The sequence below is a fragment of the Maniola jurtina genome, chromosome 23, assembly GCF_905333055.1.
Source record: "Maniola jurtina chromosome 23, ilManJurt1.1, whole genome shotgun sequence".
Taxonomy (NCBI): domain Eukaryota; kingdom Metazoa; phylum Arthropoda; class Insecta; order Lepidoptera; family Nymphalidae; genus Maniola; species Maniola jurtina.
Window position 1 is genome coordinate 9,006,301 of NC_060051.1, and position 22,161 is coordinate 9,028,461.

Here is a 22,161-nt window from a genome sequence, read left to right on the forward strand (position 1 = left end):
GGCAGTGGGCCACGTCTGCCGCAGAACTGATGGCCGCTGGGGCAGATGTGTTCTGGAGTGGAGACCGCGTATCAGCAATGTGGGACGACCTCCAACCTGTTGGACTGGCGACCTTAAGAGGATAGCGGGAAGTGCTTGGATGAGAAAGGCGGAGGATCGTGTGTGGTGGCGTGCTCTTGGAAAGGCCTATGCCCAGCAGTGGACGCAAACAGGCTCATTGATTGATTGATTGTACAATAGAATTAGCCACAATTCAGACGTAGACGTGACCAGGTTTCGAACTGGTGTTTTGTAAGATTTCTCCCATCTGCCACTAGGCCACAGGTATAAGCTATGTGCGTTGTATGTGCTGTGATTATAAATACATTATGATGCAATAAACACTGTAAACTTACTTGTAACATTCTATTGTGTTTTGTTTGCGGAGTGTAGTGAATGTGTAGTAAATCTTAGTCGAAAGTGATGAAAATAAAAATCGATTGCGTTTATTGTTTTTTATTTGAATTATCGCATTGTCCAATATACATGATTGTAGGTATAAATAGAGCAAAGTACTACTTATCTAAAAAGTTTTGGGACAAAAATGACCTTTTATCTGTATAATACTGGCTGGCTTGAATCTATTATATCTGGTCAAGTGAGAGTTGGACTTGTACACGAAGTGTTCCGTACCTGACAGACAGACTTAAACTATCACATAATTCTACATACATATTGTATTATAGTTTGTAAAATTTTATCAAGTATCCTTACATATCTATAATATATTTGAAGTTTCCCTTTTAAAGTAGGTACCTACCAATAGCATATCTATATCCTCTTATATCGGTCAATGCAACTTAGCATACCTACAGATTTATAAATCTAAAAGTTCAAGAGGTATGAATATTTTTCTAAAGGAGATCATTATTTTTGGGCCTTTTCTGAAAGTGCCGGCCAACGAAAAAAAATGGTACGGATCGTTAGAACTAGCCATTTGGAGTAATAGTTAATATGGCAGAAAAGTTGTAGGATTGCTCTGAACCAAGTTATACAAGGTCGAAGATTCGTCATTTTCATACATTTTATTGATTTCTAAAAGTGCTGGGAAACATAAAATAATGTTAGATATTGCTAGAACTAATGATTTGAAGCAATTGTCATTATGACCCGAAGGCTGTGGGGCCATTATATGTCGTGTTATACAAGTTATACAAAAAATTATTATACTTTGTATAATTAATTGTAACCGATTTTATGATTTTGTTACTGTTCTGATTGTTTTATATGAATCTGAATACACATACAATTATTTTGACTCCCACGAAGTGCTGGATCAGCTGCAATGTGGACAAAATTCGTTTATACATACCTGGATTGTAGATCACCTAGTATTACAAGGCCGCAGCCTTGTAATACTAGGTGATCTCATCCAGCCATCTCCCAAACTTCTGCCACTGGGATATCTCCGGCGAGCTCTGTGATGAATACACTATTTGGTTATAAGTACTTCACCATAGTAGTTCACCATAGTAACTACGGGCTTGCTTCAGTCGATAGCTGCCCAAAGCTTCGATTCTTCTGTGAATCTAGGAAAGTCATTGAACGGAGGATGTCGGCTTCCATAGCCTGGAAATGAGCTTTTCTTCTATTATAATTATTGTGTGTGATAACAAGTTCTGCTAAACTGTTTTGCGCATTGACCAGTTCATGGATTTTGTCAAGGAAATCACGTTATTGTCTATCAGAACATGATAGCTGTTTAGCGATGTTACCGCGATCATGAAATAATCGATCACGTTACTTAATGCCCGGTCACTTTGATCAATCCTGAGCAAACGAAAATCTCTTTTCAAGCAATTGTTCATCACTTCCACCATCCAGCGGCAAATGGTAACAAGCTTAGATTTATTGGTTTGGTCAGTAATTAGCTGGGTTTCATTTAAATATTTTGTTTCTAGCATTTGTGTCACATAACCGCATGCCTCAAGAAAGAAAGGCTATCTATAAAGGGCATGTACAGACAGATACAGGCGTGTACATATATCTTCAGAAAAGCACTAATTACTTTTTTCAGTGAAAATCATACCCTAACCACAAGTTCCGAAACCACTAAAAGCCTTTATATTTGTTGCGATGGAACAATAATCTACACGCTGCAGCAACTTACAATGCCTGGATTTTAAATGATACCTTAAATGATATAGAAGATTTTTACTGGATTCTTATCTTAGTCCATGGTTTTAGAGATACCATAAACAATCTTGAGGTAATCTTTCTTTTTTGAGCTGTGCGGTTATGTGGCACAAATGCCAGTAACAAAACATCAGTAAAAACCCAGCTAACTACTGACGAAGCCAATAAATCTAGACTTTTTACCATTTGCTGCTGGATAATGTAAATGATTAACGACCGCTTTGGAAGAGATTTTTGTTTACTCAGGGTTATTCAGAATTTGTAACCGGACATTAAGTAACATGATCGATTATTTCAGGATTTTGTCAGCATTGCTGAACGGCTATCATGTTCTGATAGACAACAACGTGCATGCACGTGATTTTCTTGACGTAATCCATGAACGGCCAGTGAGCAAAACAGTTCAGCAGAACTTGTTATCAAAAACAATATGTAATTATAATAGAAGGAGAGCTCATTTCCAGGCTATGGAAGCCGACATCCTCCGTTCAATGACTTTCCTAGATTCACAGAAGAATCGACGCAGGTTGCTTTGGGCAGCTATCGACTGAAGCAAGCCCGTAGTTACTATGGTGAACAGTACTTATAACCAAATGGTGTATTCATCACAGAGCTCGCCGGAGATATCCCAGTGGCAGAAGTTTGGGAGATGGCTGGATGAGATCACCTAGTATTACAAGGCCGCATACAATCCAGGTATGTATAAACGAATTTTGTCCACATTGCAGCTGATCCAGCACTTCGTGGGAGTCAAAATAATTGTACGTGGAAGCTCAGCGTGATGCCAAGGATCCAGGAGCGTTTGCGGTAATGATATGTGCAACCAAAAACCTATATCCACAACAAATATGGCCCAAAAACAAATCCAGCAAGAAAGGTCACTAACCTTTTGGTCTAAGAGTTGCTTCCTGGCTCCGGAATCTGCTCCAGGGATGCTGTGGCGGTTTCGGGTTGTATGCGGCCAGAAAATCGGCGTGCGCGCGCGTATGGGAATTTTTTTCTTACAGGAGCTCGTCGCAATGACTTCTCGCGTTCAAATATGGCGTCGCGTCAATGCTTATGCGCGGCAGTGCGCAGGCGCGGGTGTTAGCCTAAGCTTAACCCCTAGCGTCATCTATGAATCCAGGAAGGAATTAGCTCAGACGAAGGAAGGCGACCGTTCCTGTAGATATAGTTTTTAAACCATATTTTGCGTTTACTACTAGGTTTCCGTTGCACAACCAGTACGTGTATTCAAATTCATATAAAACAATCAGAACAGTAACAAAATCATAAAATCGGTTACAATTAATTATACAAAGTATATTAATTTTTTGTATAACTTGTATAACACGAGATATAATGGCCCCACATTCTTCGGGTCATAATGACAATTGCTTCAAATCATTAGTTCTAGCAATATCTAACATTATTTTATGTTTCCCAGCACTTTTAGAAATCAATAAAATGTATGAAAATGACGAATCTTCGACCTTGTATAACTTGGTTCAGAGCAATCCTACAACTTTTCTGCCATATTAACTATTACTCCAAATGGCTAGTTCTAACGATCCGTACCATTTTTTTTCGTTGGCCGGCACTTTCAGAAAAGGCCCAAAAATGTATGGAGCTAGAATGATCTCCTTTGAACTTATTATTTTAAGCAAAACTTTACGTGTTTTTCATCAAATTATAATATTTTCCACAAAATCATTCTATTAAAAAAAAATTTATATCAATACAAGATAATGCTCGTGACTTTGTCCACGTGGATTTAGGTTACCTATTTAAAAACCCGAAGGAACTCTTTGATTTTCCCCGATCAAAAGTAGCCTCCTTTTTTGGGATGCAAGCTATCTCTGCAGCTCTTCAGAATCTGTTAGACCGTAAACGGATGGACAGATAGAGCTAGTAGCACAAACCGACACAATTTTGCATTTATTAAGTATTACTAAGTATAGTAGGTAAAGTATGAATATGGATAGTGATTATCCATTTTCTTAACTACTGGGTCAGCTTTTTAAAGCTGGAAGGCATTTCCTGTCTCTTTCATGCAATCCATCATCCCTCTTCTACCTTCTCTAACTCTAACATCCTATCCTTTTCACTCATTTCTATTTGTACTGCTTTATCTTTCACCCCCTTAAAATGGCACTCGATTTCATACAACGTTTTACCTTTCGTCTCTGGGAGCAGAAAGAATAAGAAAACTCCACATATTGATATACAAAATCCATAAACGCAAAATGTTCCCTTCACACTAATTGCACGAAACAGGGCAGGAGCAGTTTTAACTACCAGAAAGAACATGAGGGATAAAGTTAATCCTGAAATACCACTTCCAAGGGATCTGTACTCTAACGGGAAGATTTCTCCAGCTATTGCCCAAGGTATAGGCAAGATTCCTAAAGTCTTACCGAAAATATATAACAGAGTCGATATAGCAGGCGTCCATTTATAAGGATCAGGTATATACCCGAAATCTCTTAAATACAAAAGTATTGACGTAATAAATAAAGATGCTACACTAATGTATATCCCCAAAAAGAGGACTGTACGTCGATTTAACTTATTGATTACAATACACGCTATTACAGCACTGATGAAACGTACAACATCTACCATTAGCATACTGGTATAAGATTCTATCTGACCACCAGTTACTTCGTTCATTATTGAGACGGTATACGATGGTATGACTGTCATTCCTGATACTTGGAATAGTACAAACATAAACATCATTATCACAGTAGGCTTATAAAACTCTGGTTTCCTAACTACATCAGCATAATACTTCAATTTTGAGACTTTAGGTGTGGTTATCGTCTGTTTCTTTTGGCTGTTGAGGAGAATTTCTAATTCCTTTTCGGCATCTTCGTCATAGCCTCTTAACCATCTGAAGGATTTTCGGCATTCGTTGAATTTTCCCGTTGAAGCCAAATACGGTGGGGTTTCTGGGGATAGTGAGATCAGGATTAGGGAGACCACGTAGAAGCTTCCACAGGCTACTGCAGCTGTTCTCCAGTATAGGATAGTTCCGAAGACGTGAGCGACTAGCATGCCGGTTGCGAAGGAAAACGCGATGGTTGCCAGGAACACTCCTCGGTGCTTTGGTGAGGAGTACTCAGCGATGGAGACGGGCGCGGCTGCTGCTTGTAAACCCATGCCGAAACCCTGGAATTGAGAACAAAACATGAATTGGACATTTGAGTGCAGATTTTGACCGTCAATATATTTTCGCTTTACAAATCGCGGGCACCACCTAAAAAAATAAATCTGACACTGAAAAAAGATCCTCACTTTTTGGGGTTTTGGATGCCCCATATTTTTTGTTTCAGTTCCATATTGTGATGTAAGAAATGGACATGTTACAAAACATTATGACGAAATGAAATTAATGATGTCTATATAACAGAGATGTGACGATACTCCCTCGAGATGCAAAGAGCATCGTTCAATATGTCAAGGTTACCACAACTTACGTTATAATTGGTTATGTAGCAACCGATACCGTATCGTGTTAATACTTAATAAGTACTTTCTTGAAAAATTTAACCTCAGATTATACCTATTATGTAAATAATATCAAGAGTTTTAATTCAGTATCAGCTAATCACTTGTTTTACAGAATATGGTCACTATCATAATCATCACCATAATCAAGCAATATACGTCCATAGCTGGACATGGTCTATTCTAGGGACTTCCACACGCCACGGCCTTCATCATCATCATCATCATCATCAGCCTGTGGACGTCCACTGCTGGACATAGGCCTTCCCTATAGAGCGCCACCACACCCGGTCCTCAGCCTTCCTCATCCAGCCACTTCCCGCCAGCCGCTTTATATCGTCGGTCCATCGTGCTGGAGGGCGTCCCACACTACGTTTGCTTAAACGCGGTCTCCACTCAAGGACTTTCCGGCTCCAACGGCCATCGCCTCTACGACAGGCATGGCCTGCCCACTGCCACTTCAGTTTGCTAATAGTTTGGGCTATGTCAGTGACCTTGGTTCTCCTGCGGATCTCCTCATTTCGGGTCTTATCCCTCAGGGAAACTCCTAACATAGCCCTCTCCATAGCTCGCTGAGCAACTTTGAATTTGTGAACAAGGCCATTTGTCAGTGTCCACGTTTCAGCACCATAGGTGAGGACGGGAAGGACACACTGGTTGAAGACTTTTGTTTTCAGGCATTGAGGAATTGACGATGAGAAGACTTGACTTAGTTTTCCAGCCTAGCCGAATTCTTCTGTTGGCTTCCTCATCGAAATGGCTTCTGCCTAGTTGAATTATTTGGCCAAGGTAGTTGTATTGTGAAACAATTTCGATGCCAACATTTTCGACGTGAACCGGTGTCGGGACAACGTGCTGATTGAGCATTATCTATCTTATCGCCACGGCCTTGCGTCACCCGAATCCAGGAACTCCCTGTGACTTCTTTGATCATTGATGTCATGTGAGTGTCCACTTAGTGAGGTCCTTCAACGATGCGCTTTCAGTGCGAGGTCTCCCTTCTAGCACTTTTGGACCCCAATATCTATTTGTTTTTCGGAAGCTTTGAGATGTCTTCTCGTCCAAAATCCGGTGTTTGACAACTAGCCAAATCAGTGTCTTTTTATGAAACGTCAGAACACGCGTTTAGTATACGAGCTTCTATGAAATACTGGCATGTGATGTCACAATGATTAGACATGCTTTTTTAGTTTAATCGATAATTTAAAATGGTTGTTACACTTAAAACTAACAAAGGACGTGGATTTTAAGTATTTTGGAACTATTTAATAATGCCTAAGAAATAATTTATTTTTGACATAAGCCTTATGCCTCAGTGTTTGAAGTCCAAAATCTTTGAACAGTGCCTGTTGCCACCGATGTTATAATAAGGATGCTAGCTATAAGCCTCATAAGAAAACTCAGTCACTCAGCGGGCGATGGAGTGCTATGCTTGGAGTTTCTCTACGTGATCAAATCAGGAATGAGGAGATTCGTAGGAGAACCAGAGTAACCGATATAGCTCAACGGGTTGCGAAGCTGAAGTGGCGATGGGCAATGCACTACTTACGAATAACTTATGAGGTCAAAAAACTTATGGACACGGAAGAAAACATTGGAGGCAGTCTCATCAATTGATTTTGATTAATATTTTACTCACATACTTGCGGAATTGTTACCAATAATTGTCTTGGAACAAAACCAGCCGTTTGTGATATCGAATTTTATCGATAAATGTATTTACATTGTAAAGTAGTGTCACTTAACTCCATGACTCCGATAAATTATTAGGTATGCGTTCACGTTCCCAATTTAACGTGAGATAGGTATTCATTTATGGTAAAGTGACAATTTGAGTTTGGATTACAATACCTCGAGGTCATTTCAAGGGTAAGAAGAGTAGGTGCTGAACTGATTCATCAGTTCAAGTTTTTTTGTAGACCTTCGGGTCATAATACAAGGTGTAACCCGAACGCTAGCAAAAATGAGGACAGGGTACTAATGATTACTGATAAGAAAACATGAGAAAAATCCTGTATATTTAAAAGATCACAACATTATATTGCAAATAAAACATCTGACTAACGCTAGAGGTCAACGATCGCTACGTAAATAGACCACTCGGAGTCAATGCCGCGTCGTATGGGACATTGACCCGAGTTTTGCACGCTGTACATTTCGGGTTTGAAAAATAGCTACCTATAAAAATGCCTAAGATAAAGCAGACAGTTTGAGTGTTATGTACTCAGATTAGTTAAAATTACTATCTCTGCGGGAATAATTTCTTGACTGCCATTCTCTCCAAGGTCAGATTAATGTTGAAATTTATTATTTTTATTTCTAATGAATAGAAATTACCTGCAACGATCTACTCATGAGCAGGGCAATAGGATCCTTAGCAGTCAGCAGCAGTGCCCAGCCTGCCAAGGTTGGCAGCGTGCTGAGCTGGTTCGTCAGTCTTCGACCAAGCTTCTGCAGGCAGAATGGTGCCGTGAGGATACCAGAGATCAGAGCCAGGCCAAGGATGGATGCTGGAATTGGATAAAGTATATATGATTTTATATAAACAGAGATCACAAAGGTCTGCAGTTTGTACGTCTACATAATCGAGATTCCACGGGCTTGTACGAAACGATTCGCTTCCTCGTGTCTAATTCGTACGGCTAGAATAACATGGAATGTCTTTCGACTTCTGTTTTCCTCGCAAAATATTAATTTGTTTGGTTAGGTATGTTTATTTATAACTGTTTGGTACCTCCATTCAAAAGAAGAATTTGAATGAATCGGCACTATCTAGGCAGGCGCGCTCCACCTTAAAAGCTGCATCATTACCAATTTGTGGAAATTGTAAATGCAGATTTTGTGGATAAATAGATTTTGAGATGTTCATTTTCTTATAACTATTGATATTTTATGCGTTATTTATATTGATAGTTCTATTGATGCTTGAAAGAAAAAAGTTAAACTCAGCTGTAAAGTTATACAAACAAAACAAGTTTGAATAGACTTTTAAAGGCTCGATTGTTTTTTGTCCTATTGAAATAAAGTGGCTTACGTAATAGCAGCAAACAATGAAGACATATCACAAAATTTGCAAGTCATCTTATACTTCGTCCAAGAATGTGACATATCACCAAGCTATGGCAGAAAAACAGCCATATCATTAAGCAGAAAAATGGCGGTAAAATAATGAAATAATTTTGCTATTTGCTTATGGGTTAAATCTATTGAGCAACCTTCCATTATGCTATTGTACCAAGCAAATATTTTCCACCTTCCTTTGAAGACATTGTTGGAATTGCTGGAAACTAGAAGTGAGGGGCAATTGTCGTGCACTGATTAAAACTGTATTTACAGTACTTTTCTACTGGTGCTGCAAATGTTCAAACACTTCGTAATACCAGGTAGCCAGCCGGCTCGTTTGCTCTTCTTAATAAGGAACTTTTCTTAATAAAAATAGCGATTTTTACTTAGAAAAGTTCCTCTTTTAGCTTGATGAGGTCCCCTGCTGGATATAAGTTTTTCTTAGAGAGCGTCAAAGCTCACACACAAAGTCCTCCGGCTTTCCCATCCACCGATTTCCCGCCATCTTCTGCGCTTGTCAGCACGCACTCTATGCTCAGAACACTTCTGCCGTACATATAACGTAGTAGTATCCATCTATCACCCTGCATGTTTCCATTGCTGAACTGGACATGTCTTTTTAAAGGGTCACCACCACTTCTTCCTAGGTTTATGTACGAGTATAATATTGTGTTCACCAGAATTTTACTGTTGTTGTAATGTTACAATATTCCGTCCACCTATAGCAAATAGTGAGGGAATATATTTACCAGATACCAGTTAACGCTTCAAAATAATTTGTCACAAAGCCATTATGGTAATCAAGGTTCTTCTGGCAAATTACATAAACAGTTGTCATTACCTACCTACTCATAACTTGAAATTGCTAGTTCGTTGTATTCACGGAAATTGTAGTTAACTATGTTACTAAGTATTTTGCTTGAAAACTTAATGGTATCCTTAAGTATTTGATTTGATCCTTGAGTGTTTGATGCTGAATGTATTTATTAAATACGGTATGGTATGTACAATGCAGACATTTTAGGATTGACGAAAAGATGCAAAACTATGTTACGTTGAGCCCAAAAAGTTGTAATTTTCATGTGAATCATTATTTATGACCTTGGGGTACTAGAAAAAATATCCGGAGAAGAAAAAAGAGCTAGTCTTGAGGACTCGCGTACTCAAGTCAAGCTGTCGCAAATACTTCAGCGGTATTCCAAGGTACGCGAGCAGCATGTTTTGGCACCGGTTCCGATCATGACTAGATGCTATACAGCTTGGTTAGCAACCTATGATGAATTCATCGCCCTTTCTGAAGCATACTCCAAGAAGGAAAAATGCAGAATAGTCTTACCTATCCAGAACATGAGTTCTGGTGTCAGTCCCATAGTGGAGTCAGTTTGTCGCAATAACTTGTGCAGCAAGCCAAGGTACGCGATGTTAGGCTAAACGAACCCTAAAACCGTATAACCTCGTATCTCGTTGTGAGTGATACTAGTCACTAGAATCGTCTGTTATGAACCACACTGCTAAGAGGTAAAATAGAGAATGCTCTTACCTAACCAGGACTCGTGTTCGGTACCTTTACCTACATATTTTAGCTGCAAAGATATGGTCTCACCTATCCAGGACGTATGTTCTGGCGTCAGATTCTCGCAACTGCTTCAGCAGCGCGCCAGGGTACGCGATGTTGGCGCCAGTGCCAACCATGTATATACATCACCACACCATACCACCGCTTGTCGGATTATCAAGTAACTGTAGTCTCACCTATCCAGGACTCGTGCTCCGGCGTCAGTCGCACGGCGGAGTCAGGTTGTCGCAACTGCTCCAGCAGCACGCCAGGGTACGCGATGTTGGCGCCAGTGCCAACCATGTATATACATCACCACACCATACCACCGCTTGTCGGATTATCAAGTAACTGTAGTCTCACCTATCCAGGACTCGTGCTCCGGCGTCAGTCGCACGGCGGAGTCAGGTTGCCGCAACTGCTCCAGCAGCACGCCAGGGTACGCGATGTTGGCGCCAGTGCCAACCATGTATATACATCACCACACCATACCACCGCTTGTCGGATTATCAAGTAACTGTAGTCTCACCTATCCAGGACTCGTGCTCCGGCGTCAGTCGCACGGCGGAGTCAGGTTGTCGCAACTGCTCCAGCAGCACGCCAGGGTACGCGATGTTGGCGCCAGTGCCAACCATGTATATACATCACCACACCATACCACCGCTTGTCGGATTATCAAGTAACTGTAGTCTCACCTATCCAGGACTCGTGCTCCGGCGTCAGTCGCACGGCGGAGTCAGGTTGTCGCAACTGCTCCAGCAGCACGCCAGGGTACGCGATGTTGGCGCCGGTGCCGATCATGTACATCACCACACCATACCACCGCTTGTCGGATTATCAAGTAACTGTAGTCTCACCTATCCAGGACTCGTGCTCCGGCGTCAGTCGCACGGCGGAGTCAGGTTGTCGCAACTGCTCCAGCAGCACGCCAGGGTACGCGATGTTGGCGCCGGTGCCGATCATGTACATCACCACATCATACCACCGCTTGTCGGATTATCAAGTAACTGTAGTCTCACCTATCCAGGACTCGTGCTCCGGCGTCAGTCGCACGGCGGAGTCAGGTTGTCGCAACTGCTCCAGCAGCACGCCAGGGTACGCGATGTTGGCGCCGGTGCCGATCATGTACATCACCACACCATACCACCGGTTGTCGGATTATCAAGTAACTGTAGTCTCACCTATCCAGGACTCGTGCTCCGGCGTCAGTCGCACGGCGGAGTCAGGTTGTCGCAACTGCTCCAGCAGCACGCCAGGGTACGCGATGTTGGCGCCGGTGCCGATCATGTACATCACCACACCATACCACCGCTTGTCGGATTATCAAGTAACTGTAGTCTCACCTATCCAGGACTCGTGCTCCGGCGTCAGTCGCACGGCGGAGTCAGGTTGTCGCAACTGCTCCAGCAGCACGCCAGGGTACGCGATGTTGGCGCCGGTGCCGATCATGTACATCACCACACCATACCACCGCTTGTCGGATTATCAAGTAACTGTAGTCTCACCTATCCAGGACTCGTGCTCCGGCGTCAGTCGCACGGCGGAGTCAGGTTGTCGCAACTGCTCCAGCAGCACGCCAGGGTACGCGATGTTGGCGCCGGTGCCGATCATGTACATCACCACATCATACCACCGCTTGTCGGATTATCAAGTAACTGTAGTCTCACCTATCCAGGACTCGTGCTCCGGCGTCAGTCGCACGGCGGAGTCAGGTTGTCGCAACTGCTCCAGCAGCACGCCAGGGTACGCGATGTTGGCGCCGGTGCCGATCATGTACATCACCACACCATACCACCGCTTGTCGGATTATCAAGTAACTGTAGTCTCACCTATCCAGGACTCGTGCTCCGGCGTCAGTCGCACGGCGGAGTCAGGTTGTCGCAACTGCTCCAGCAGCACGCCAGGGTACGCGATGTTGGCGCCAGTGCCAACCATGTATATACATCACCACACCATACCACCGCTTGTCGGATTATCAAGTAACTGTAGTCTCACCTATCCAGGACTCGTGCTCCGGCGTCAGTCGCACGGCGGAGTCAGGTTGTCGCAACTGCTCCAGCAGCACGCCAGGGTACGCGATGTTGGCGCCGGTGCCGATCATGTACATCACCACATCATACCACCGCTTGTCGGATTATCAAGTAACTGTAGTCTCACCTATCCAGGACTCGTGCTCCGTCGTCAGTCGCACGGCGGAGTCAGGTTGTCGCAACTGCTCCAGCAGCACGCCAGGGTACGCGATGTTGGCGCCGGTGCCGATCATGTACATCACCACACCATACCACCGGTTGTCGGATTATCAAGTAACTGTAGTCTCACCTATCCAGGACTCGTGCTCCGGCGTCAGTCGCACGGCGGAGTCAGGTTGTCGCAACTGCTCCAGCAGCACGCCAGGGTACGCGATGTTGGCGCCGGTGCCGATCATGTACATCACCACACCATACCACCGCTTGTCGGATTATCAAGTAACTGTAGTCTCACCTATCCAGGACTCGTGCTCCGGCGTCAGTCGCACGGCGGAGTCAGGTTGTCGCAACTGCTCCAGCAGCACGCCAGGGTACGCGATGTTGGCGCCGGTGCCGATCATGTACATCACCACACCATACCACCGCTTGTCGGATTATCAAGTAACTGTAGTCTCACCTATCCAGGACTCGTGCTCCGGCGTCAGTCGCACGGCGGAGTCAGGTTGTCGCAACTGCTCCAGCAGCACGCCAGGGTACGCGATGTTGGCGCCGGTGCCGATCATGTACATCACCACATCATACCACCGCTTGTCGGATTATCAAGTAACTGTAGTCTCACCTATCCAGGACTCGTGCTCCGGCGTCAGTCGCACGGCGGAGTCAGGTTGTCGCAACTGCTCCAGCAGCACGCCAGGGTACGCGATGTTGGCGCCGGTGCCGACCATGTACATCACCACACCATACCACCGCTTGTCGGATTATCAAGTAACTGTAGTCTCACCTATCCAGGACTCGTGCTCCGGCGTCAGTCGCACGGCGGAGTCAGGTTGTCGCAACTGCTCCAGCAGCACGCCAGGGTACGCGATGTTGGCGCCAGTGCCAACCATGTATATACATCACCACACCATACCACCGCTTGTCGGATTATCAAGTAACTGTAGTCTCACCTATCCAGGACTCGTGCTCCGGCGTCAGTCGCACGGCGGAGTCAGGTTGTCGCAACTGCTCCAGCAGCACGCCAGGGTACGCGATGTTGGCGCCGGTGCCGATCATGTACATCACCACACCACTTACCGCTTGCAACTAGAGGAAAAATAATATAATATCTAAATCTATACATAATAATAACAAGACTAGCTGTAATAACCAAATGGCTAAGACTTCGGTGTCCTATTTCGAGGACCTGGGGTTCGATGACAAAGGAACGCACAAACATACACTTACACATACATACTAGTCAAACTCGTCACCCTCCTTTCGGGCTTCGCCGTAGTCGGGCAAAACTCAGAAATGCCTACCTGTCGTAAAAATGGCGACACTGGTTGCTTCTCGTTCTCACACGCCATGGTCCTCGTGGGAACGATTTCAATTTTTTTCGCGGCCATATTTTTTTAACTGGTTTTACGGCTCTGGGTTCTAGCCCTTTTGAGCTTACTTTATTTTTTCAAAATATATTATCACAGATAAGTTTGCATCGTTCTGCTTCCGTGGTCTGAACTCTGTAAAGAAAAAAAAACAATCATCTTCAATTTGCAAGATATTCAAATCCGGAGCCGTTAAAATGATCATAATATAATATTTTACTAGCGTAGATAATGATGAATGAATACTTCGTTAACATTTTTAACAAAAGATAAAATTTGCATAAAAATTTTCACGCATAATAATTAAGAAAAAATCACACAGAAGAAGACCTACTTCGTTCTTATTTTTAGGGTTCCGTACCTCAAAAGCAAAAAAAACCGGCCGAGTGCGAGTCAGACTCGTGCACTGAGGGTTCCGTAGTCGGGTATTTTTTCCAACAAAAACAAACTAAATTAAAATCGGTTCATTAGTTTAGAAGCTACGATGCCACAGACAGATACACAGACACATAGATACAGACGTCAAACTTATAACACCCCTCTTTTTGGGTCGGGGGTTAAAAATCGCGGGCATCATCTAGTTTTTACCCGACTGCGGCGAAGCTCAAAGCAGGGTTGTGTGTTAATGATAATACGCCATTAGATTCGTCTTAATGGTACCTATCACTGGGTGCATAAAAAACACATAAAATTCTTGTTGGAATTGATTGCCGGATTGAAAAAGATGTAAAACCACGTCGGTGGTTTTTTGAAAACTTTTTAAACTAAGAAATCAGCACCTAAAGATTTTGAGTTTTCTAGGATTCAATTGAATATCCCTAGTCGGTAATAGCAATACGTTTAGCAAAGCAATTAATCCTAATTCAGTAAGACCAATCCGATAAGATATCCTTGCAATAACGGGTGTTACGAAATGATTGGTTAAGCTATAAATGTTATTGCATCAACTTCCTTCTAAAAGTAGTTATTTGCTGCAATACCTAGGTCCTAATTAGGATTCTTTCACCTCAAGAGATGAAAATATTATTTATCATCACTACATATTTATAAATTAACAAAGTCCCCCACCGCGCTGAGTTCGTTTTAGCTTCGCTATCCGTTCGTCTGCCGTCCGTCCGTCAGTCCGTCCTTCCTTCTGTCTGTCTGTCAGCGTGCTATATCTCATGAATCGTAATAGTTAGAGGTTTAGGTTTTAGGTTAAAAATAATATAATAGAATTTTTTAAACACCAAATACCAAAATTTCAGGTATGTAACATTTCTTCACCGAGCTAGAAACCTGTGACACGCGGACAGACCGACAAACAGACAATCGGACAGACAGAAAAACAGCAGAGTGACATTAATAGGGCTCCGTTTTTACCCTTTGTGTACGGAACCCTAAATAAAGAGTAAAAAATCCTTTATAGATCTTTGATTGTTTTGTACTTCAATGAAAACAGCTTGTTGGGCACGATGTATTACTGTCTCTAGCGAAGGTCGGCCAACTAGCTATTCCTGCTTGTCGATTTGGCTATGGTTATTATATTTTAATTATTATTTGTACATGATATCTCAATCAGTACCCATTATATTTAATGCGAAAGCTTAGTTGTTTGCTTAATCACGTCGCAACGGATCGACATGATTTTTTGCATGGATTGCACTGAATAGGATATACGAGTGAGTACCTACCTAGTTAAAGACATGGAGTGGGATAGACTATTTTTCAGTCCGGAAAATTAAAGAGTTCCCACGGGATTTTATCAACTATATATATAATAACTAAATCCACGCGGACAAAGTCGCGGGCATCAGCTAGTTTACAAATAAATATCCGCTTAATACAGATTTTTAATTTTTATTTAATTCACGGTAATATACTTACATAAATCACACATCTCGGTTTGGGCAGGAAATTGCGAATTTCTGTGGTAAATAAACCTATACTACCTATCTAAATTAAGATTATGCATGTAGGTAGGTACATGTACCTACTTAACCTAACACTAATCAAGGCTTTCCAGAATAATTAATTCTATGCGAGCACATAATTATTAAAGACCAGCTGATGCCTGCGACTTCGTTCGCGTGGATGTAGGTTTTAAAAATCCCGTGGGAACTCTTTAATTTTCCGGAATAAAAAGTAGCTTATGTGCTAATCGAGAGTAAAATCTATCTCCATTCTAAACAGCCCAATCCGTTCAATAGTTTTTTGCGTGAAGGAGTAACAAACATAAACACACATACACACAAACCCCTTTATATACGTAATATTAGTGTGATGTGATTCGAGCGAAGTTGGAAAATCAAGTTTTGTCAATGTTTTTTTTTCTTGTAATAACGTAGTCTAGTCTACTAATGTGGTACCTAGTAGCACAGTAGTATAGGTACGTACGTACCTACGTACCTGATACGGACGTAGGTATTATATCCTACAAGGAAAAACAATACCCACTGACTTCCTCAAACTTGGGTCTTGACTCGTGAAAAAACTTTTAATTACGTTTTTTAAGTTCGTTTAAGTTAATGCAAAAGTTCCTTATAAAAATCCTCTGGCTTCGCTTCAGAATTACGGAATTAATTATTTTGGTTGCCTGGAAGAGATCGCTAGGTATTGTTAGGGCCGCCAAATTGTTAGCTACCTATATTTTTGTTTTGCTTTGTATGCCCTGTACATTGTATAAGTTGAATAAATTACGGACGGACGGACGGACGGACAGACAGACAGACAACAAAGTGACCCTATAAGGGTTCCGCTTTTCCTTTTGAGGTACGGAACCCTAATAATCCAATTCTGAAAATTCTTTTATAGTAAGTTATCCCCGAGGACTGTAAATTACCTACAGTAGCTAGGTATCACGCGGACGAAGTCGCGGGAAAAAACTATTGTTTATAAACTTTATGTTAAGTTACATGTTCTAAAGCTAGTAGGTGCTAACTTTTAAGATATAATGAGTAGGTACCTACTAAAGTAATAAAAAGTTATCGCAAAAACTTAAGTATGTATGTACCTACGAATACGAACCCGCAATCAAACAGGTTTATATTTTGAAATAATTTGTTCCTACCTAATTGAAGGTTACTTACCTTAAAAACAATATAGCAATCCATATTATTTTAATTGTTTGTGTACTTAGGTTACCTAGCTATTCGCTGAGAAGTTGTTAAAATTTTTGGTGGATATGTTTAAATGCGATTTCACCATAAATAAAAGAAAGGTTTACTAAAAGGATGCCACGACTTCAAAGTCAGTCATTCAAAATAGATAGTTTGAAGAATTGACTTTTACCTCTTAGATACCCTACTGTACCATTGTAATAGAGAGAGAGCCAGCGTGAGCCAGATCTTTTCATTTTATAAAAGCTGATCGTTGCTCCCAGTGTTGGGGATATTACGCAGGGAAACTTTCAGCGTTTATAAAATAACGAAGGTCTGGCACGTGCTGGCTCACAAACTCTGCACGAGCACACGAGTAGAGCTAGAGGATAGAGTCGACACCCTGCCCGGCTAGCATGGGCAGTAGATAAAAATTATATCCCCCGATTATATCCACTGATGGACAAATCAGTGGATATAATCGGGGATATAATTTTTATCTACTTGCTTTTTACATGCTAGCCGGGCTGCCTAAAAAGTCCAAGATGTACGAAAGGCATGACGTGAATTACGTAGACGAAGGCGCGGGCACCAACAAAAAATAAATCATCTGAGCCTGAACTAAATCAATATAAGGGTAAATAACCTGGGCATAGCATGGGCATGGCTTTTTGCTTTGCATTGGTATGAAAATTAATATGAGAAACTTTCCGACAATGGCCAAGGAAAGGTATACCATGTGTTATATCGATCGAAGATTATGTAAATGATAAAAAAGCAGTTTTATCGATCGAAGATTTAATAGGTAAATGATAGAAAGCATGAATTTGACTCGCTCCAGCAATCCGCGGGGCTGCAATTGCTTGTATAGTAAGACATATTATTGTAAATTGAACCGTTGAAAAGAGCAACCGCCGAGTTTCTTGCTGGTTCTGCTCGGTAGGAATGGCATTCTGAACCAGTGGTAAATTATTTTGACGATTCAAAAGCACTTGTAAAAGTTTATTTGAATGAAAATCTACACAGTTTTTACTAGTTCGGGAAACAGGTGCACATTAATGTTTGTTATTACTAACTAACTATTAAGTAAATATGTTTTGTTACGTTTATGACTTACTAGCTGATACCCGCGACTACGTTCGCGTGGATGTGGATTAAAAATTCCCATGGGAACTCTTTGATTATCCGGGATAAAAAGTAGCCTATGTGCTAATCCAGGGTATAATCTATCTCCATTCTAAATTTCAGCCCAATCCGTCCAGTAGTTTTTGTGTGAAGGAGTAACAAACATACACACACACACACACACACACACACACACACACACACACACATACAAACTTTCGCCTTTATAATATTACTGTGACTGTGATGTTAACATTTGTTGCTGAGCCAAATTTTATCTTCATCTTATCTTATGCTTAAATAGGTACCTACCTACCTGTCTTTAGAAGTTTCCGGCGGCAAATTACCTACACTTTGAGCAATAATAGTTTCCGGAGTTAGTCATTATCGTCGCCACTTGACATTTTAATTTCAAGTTAAATACCTAAATCATTAATTTCAATAACACCACAATATTATAACGTTACGCAAGTTTTGGTGGGAATTTTCAATAGTCTTTACTCTATGGTTCGTGTTTCTGGCGAGGGAAAGGGACGCCATCATACGTCGAAGCGAGACATCAATAGTTGATGAACTGAAAACTCCTGAAAGGAGGAACGTAGGACTGAACAGAAATTGCTTCGGGTGCGGGATCTTCTAAAGTCAAAATTTCAGTACATTACAAGTTACAACCCGGCTAAGTTATAGGAATGTTATGACGTTACCTTTAGATAACAGATCTATGATAAGATTAATAAGGCATTGTCGAGCGAATGCTATGAAAAAATTGTTTTTAAGTTCTAACTTAAGATTAATAATAATTACTTAAATTGTAAAAGTGAGCAAAGAAACAACTTACGTCAAAAAAATATAGACGTAGGTATTAGGTAGGTACCTAAATACCTAGGTACTTACTTAACTATTTAGTAAGAACTTTCTAGCGTTAGTTAAGTAGGTGTCTAGTTTTAAGTCTAGTTTCTAGCTCTACCTATTTTAATTTCTATGTAAAAGCAGTGATGGCCTAGTGGTTAAAACGGCGGCCTTCTTTTCGGAGGGCTAGCGTTTCGATCCAGGGGACCTCTAAATTTCCGGAAATATGTATGTTTTAAGTACATAATTAAACATCACTTGGATTAACGGTGAAGGAAAGCGTCGTGAGGAAACCGATATGCCTTAGACCTTTCAAGGACGGATGTTCTCAAAGGTGTGTGAATTCTACCAATCCGCACTTGGCCAGCGTGGTAGACTAAAGCCTTCTAATTCTTAGTGATCTCCGAAACTATTTACCCGATTTCAAGAAACAAAATATAATAATAATTTATATATCTTCATTAAAAAAATTGTGAAAGCAAATATTTTGTAATATTTTTAAATTTAGTTTTTTTGAGTTGTGTCATTATTCATTCAGTGCAGCGATATGTACCTACATATCCCAGAAGAATTTGCGGGGATAAAAAGCTAGTAATAAAATAAAGCGAAATTCTGTTATGTGTCTATATTAATTTGAGTCACCCATTGAACTGTAACGGAGTGCATAATAATATGTAAGTGTCTATCCTAGAAGAAGTCGCGGGGCAAGAGCTAATATAGATACCTACGCCATATAATAAAATAAAAAAAACAACCGGCCAAGTGCGAGACAAACTCGAGCACTGAGGGTTCCGTACTCAAATTTTTTTCCGACATTTTGCACGATAAATCAAAAGCTAAGATGCATGAATATAAATAAAAATCTGTTTTATAATGTACGGGTAAAGCCCTTTCATTTGATACCCACTTGGTATAGTTATCTTACTTTGAAAATTGGAAATACTCTAATTTATTATTAAGTACATATTATTTGTTCATGAAAACATTTAATTTTACTCACATTTTTCTGTTATGTATGATGTATTAAGTAAGTATATATTACACTTGAAACAATCACTTAACACGAAAGCAAGGCATCATGCTGAATTTCACTACGAACCCAATGTGGTCGCGCGATGCGGACACACTGACGGAAAATATACGGTAAGTAGTGTATGTGTGCGTGTGCGTGAACTTGAATTAAAATGACGAAGAGTTTTGCAATATAAAAGCATGGGTTCCGTAGTCGTGAGAATGTGTTTGCAAGCAAAAGTAAAATCAATACCCATATTATCCATACTTAGTGTTAATATTCTAAATGTGTGTTTGTCACTCTGTCTGCTCGCTTTTCACGGCCCAATAGTTTGGGAAGGGCTTAGGCTCATAGTCTTCCTCGCTTGCTAAGAGTGGATTAGTAGACTTCACACGTATTTGAAAAAATGATATTAAAATTATAATAATTTTAATATCAATTTTAATTTATTTTCCGCAATCTTTTTTGGACTTTCCTCTACATAAGTTTAAAAATCTATTAAAAGTACTCCTGAAAAAAGCATATTGCACAATCGAATTTGACGATTCCAAAGTACTTGTTAAAGTTTAATTGAATAAATTTTTTATTTTATTTTTTATATTTTAGTGTTTTGCGGAACCCTGAATTCGTAACGTAGTAGTAGTTATTTATATTAAACATTGTAGCTTGTACTTAACCATACCTATTATGGTTGTGATCTTTGGTTCTAACTCCAAACTCCAACAAAAAATTCATCATTTAGATTTTAAATATCTTCACATCAACAGTTCAACTGATCGTACCCACTCTTTATGTTGTTTCTGTTGATAAGGTATACTAGCTGATGCCCGCGACTTCGTTCGCGTGGATGTAGTTTTTTAAAATTACCGTGGGAACTCTTTGATTTTTCGGGATAAAAAGTAGCCTATGTGCTAATCCAGAGTATAATCTATCTCCATTCTAAATTTCAGCCCAATCCGTCCAGTAGTTTTAGCGTGAAGGAGTAACAAACATACACACACACACATACAAACTTTCGCGTTTATAATATTAGTGTGATGTGATTACGTGCTAAGTCATTCGTCCCGGTTATTAACATATCATCATGCTAACATCTGTATAATCGTTAGCATCGAGTCAAAATCGTATTCTTAGTAGGTATGAAGTCATGCGGAAGGATCTGGGAACCCACCACATCATCGCTATATTAGGGTTCCGTATCCGAAGAGTGCCAACGTGACACGTATTACTATGCCTCTGCGGTCCATCCATCCGTCCATCTGTCTTTTAGCGATTTTTTAAAATTCATTAGGTATAAGAAAGTGCTTGACCACAATCACTCCTGATGGAAAGTGATGATGTGGCTTGTTTTAAAGATACCCGGAATGTAATTGGTAGGAAACACAGATCACGGGAGAATATCTCGTATATGGTATAGGTATATGTAGAGAATTGAAATTTTTACGGAATTTGTATTTCTGTAACAACAAATAATAAAAATTTGAAGAAGACCGCCATGAAAAATCCATCCATCTACGTGGATTTAGCTTTTTAAAAAACCTATGGGATCTCTTTGATTTTCCGAGACAAAAATTAGTCTCCATCCCCGGGATACCTACCTTTAAAATGGGTTAAGAGCTGTGGAAATCTAGCAGACAGACAGACCGACACACTTTGTCATTTATAATATTAGTATACATAGTAAGGTATCTATTTATACATATAGTACTTATAATTGCACGTTTAAGGAATGTAGGCTGTCTCTTGGTCCATTTGGAGAACACTTATTTTTTTAATGGCTTGGTTTGCATTGACTTGACCCAGAAATGAGTCAATCACTAGTTACTACTCCGTAACTCAAATAAGGTCAAAAGTTATCAATTTGGATATCGTAACTCGAGATACGACAATGTAATATAATTATGGTACCAAGTATGGTATAAGTATGGTGGTATAATAATTATGGTACCAAAACTATACAGTTTGAGGGAGCGCTACTATATATAATGACTTGCCAAAACACATATTGGAGGAAAAATCTTTTCCAAAATTTAAAGCTGAGTTAAAAAAGTATTGTCAGACTTAATAGATAGATAGATAGATAGATAGATAGATAGATAGATAAAAATTTATGTTTTATCTATATTTATATTTATTATTCTCATATAAGTGAACATTGTTCTTCTGAGAAATAAACTCTTTAAACCTAAGTAATAACCATAAATATCTATGTCCGAACACTGGTTTAATGGTCGCAAAATATTTTAAGCTAACTATCTGTAAT

The 22,161-nt window shown here is 40.6% G+C and overlaps 1 protein-coding gene across 3 annotated transcripts; it reads right to left on the minus strand.

Moving 5' to 3' along the window:
- Positions 1-4,035: 4,035 nt before the first annotated feature.
- On the minus strand, positions 4,036-20,027 carry LOC123877172 (facilitated trehalose transporter Tret1-like). Of its 3 annotated transcripts, XM_045923675.1 has the most exons (6): positions 19,887-20,027; positions 13,906-13,970; positions 13,770-13,857; positions 13,419-13,554; positions 8,005-8,177; positions 4,037-5,328 (listed from the first exon to the last, which is right to left on the minus strand). In XM_045923675.1, the coding sequence occupies exons 3-6, from the start codon at positions 13,854-13,856 to the stop codon at positions 4,216-4,218; spliced, it is 1,509 nt and encodes a 502-aa protein (XP_045779631.1). In that variant the 5' UTR covers position 13,857; positions 13,906-13,970; positions 19,887-20,027; the 3' UTR covers positions 4,037-4,215. The 3 variants fall into 3 exon arrangements, with proteins under 3 accessions (XP_045779632.1, XP_045779633.1, XP_045779631.1); XM_045923676.1 differs by lacking the exons at positions 13,419-13,554; positions 13,770-13,857; positions 13,906-13,970; positions 19,887-20,027 and adding an exon at positions 10,981-11,109 and having other exon boundaries at positions 4,036-5,328; XM_045923677.1 differs by lacking the exons at positions 13,419-13,554; positions 13,770-13,857; positions 13,906-13,970; positions 19,887-20,027 and adding an exon at positions 10,649-10,763 and having other exon boundaries at positions 4,036-5,328.
- Positions 20,028-22,161: the final 2,134 nt, after the last annotated feature.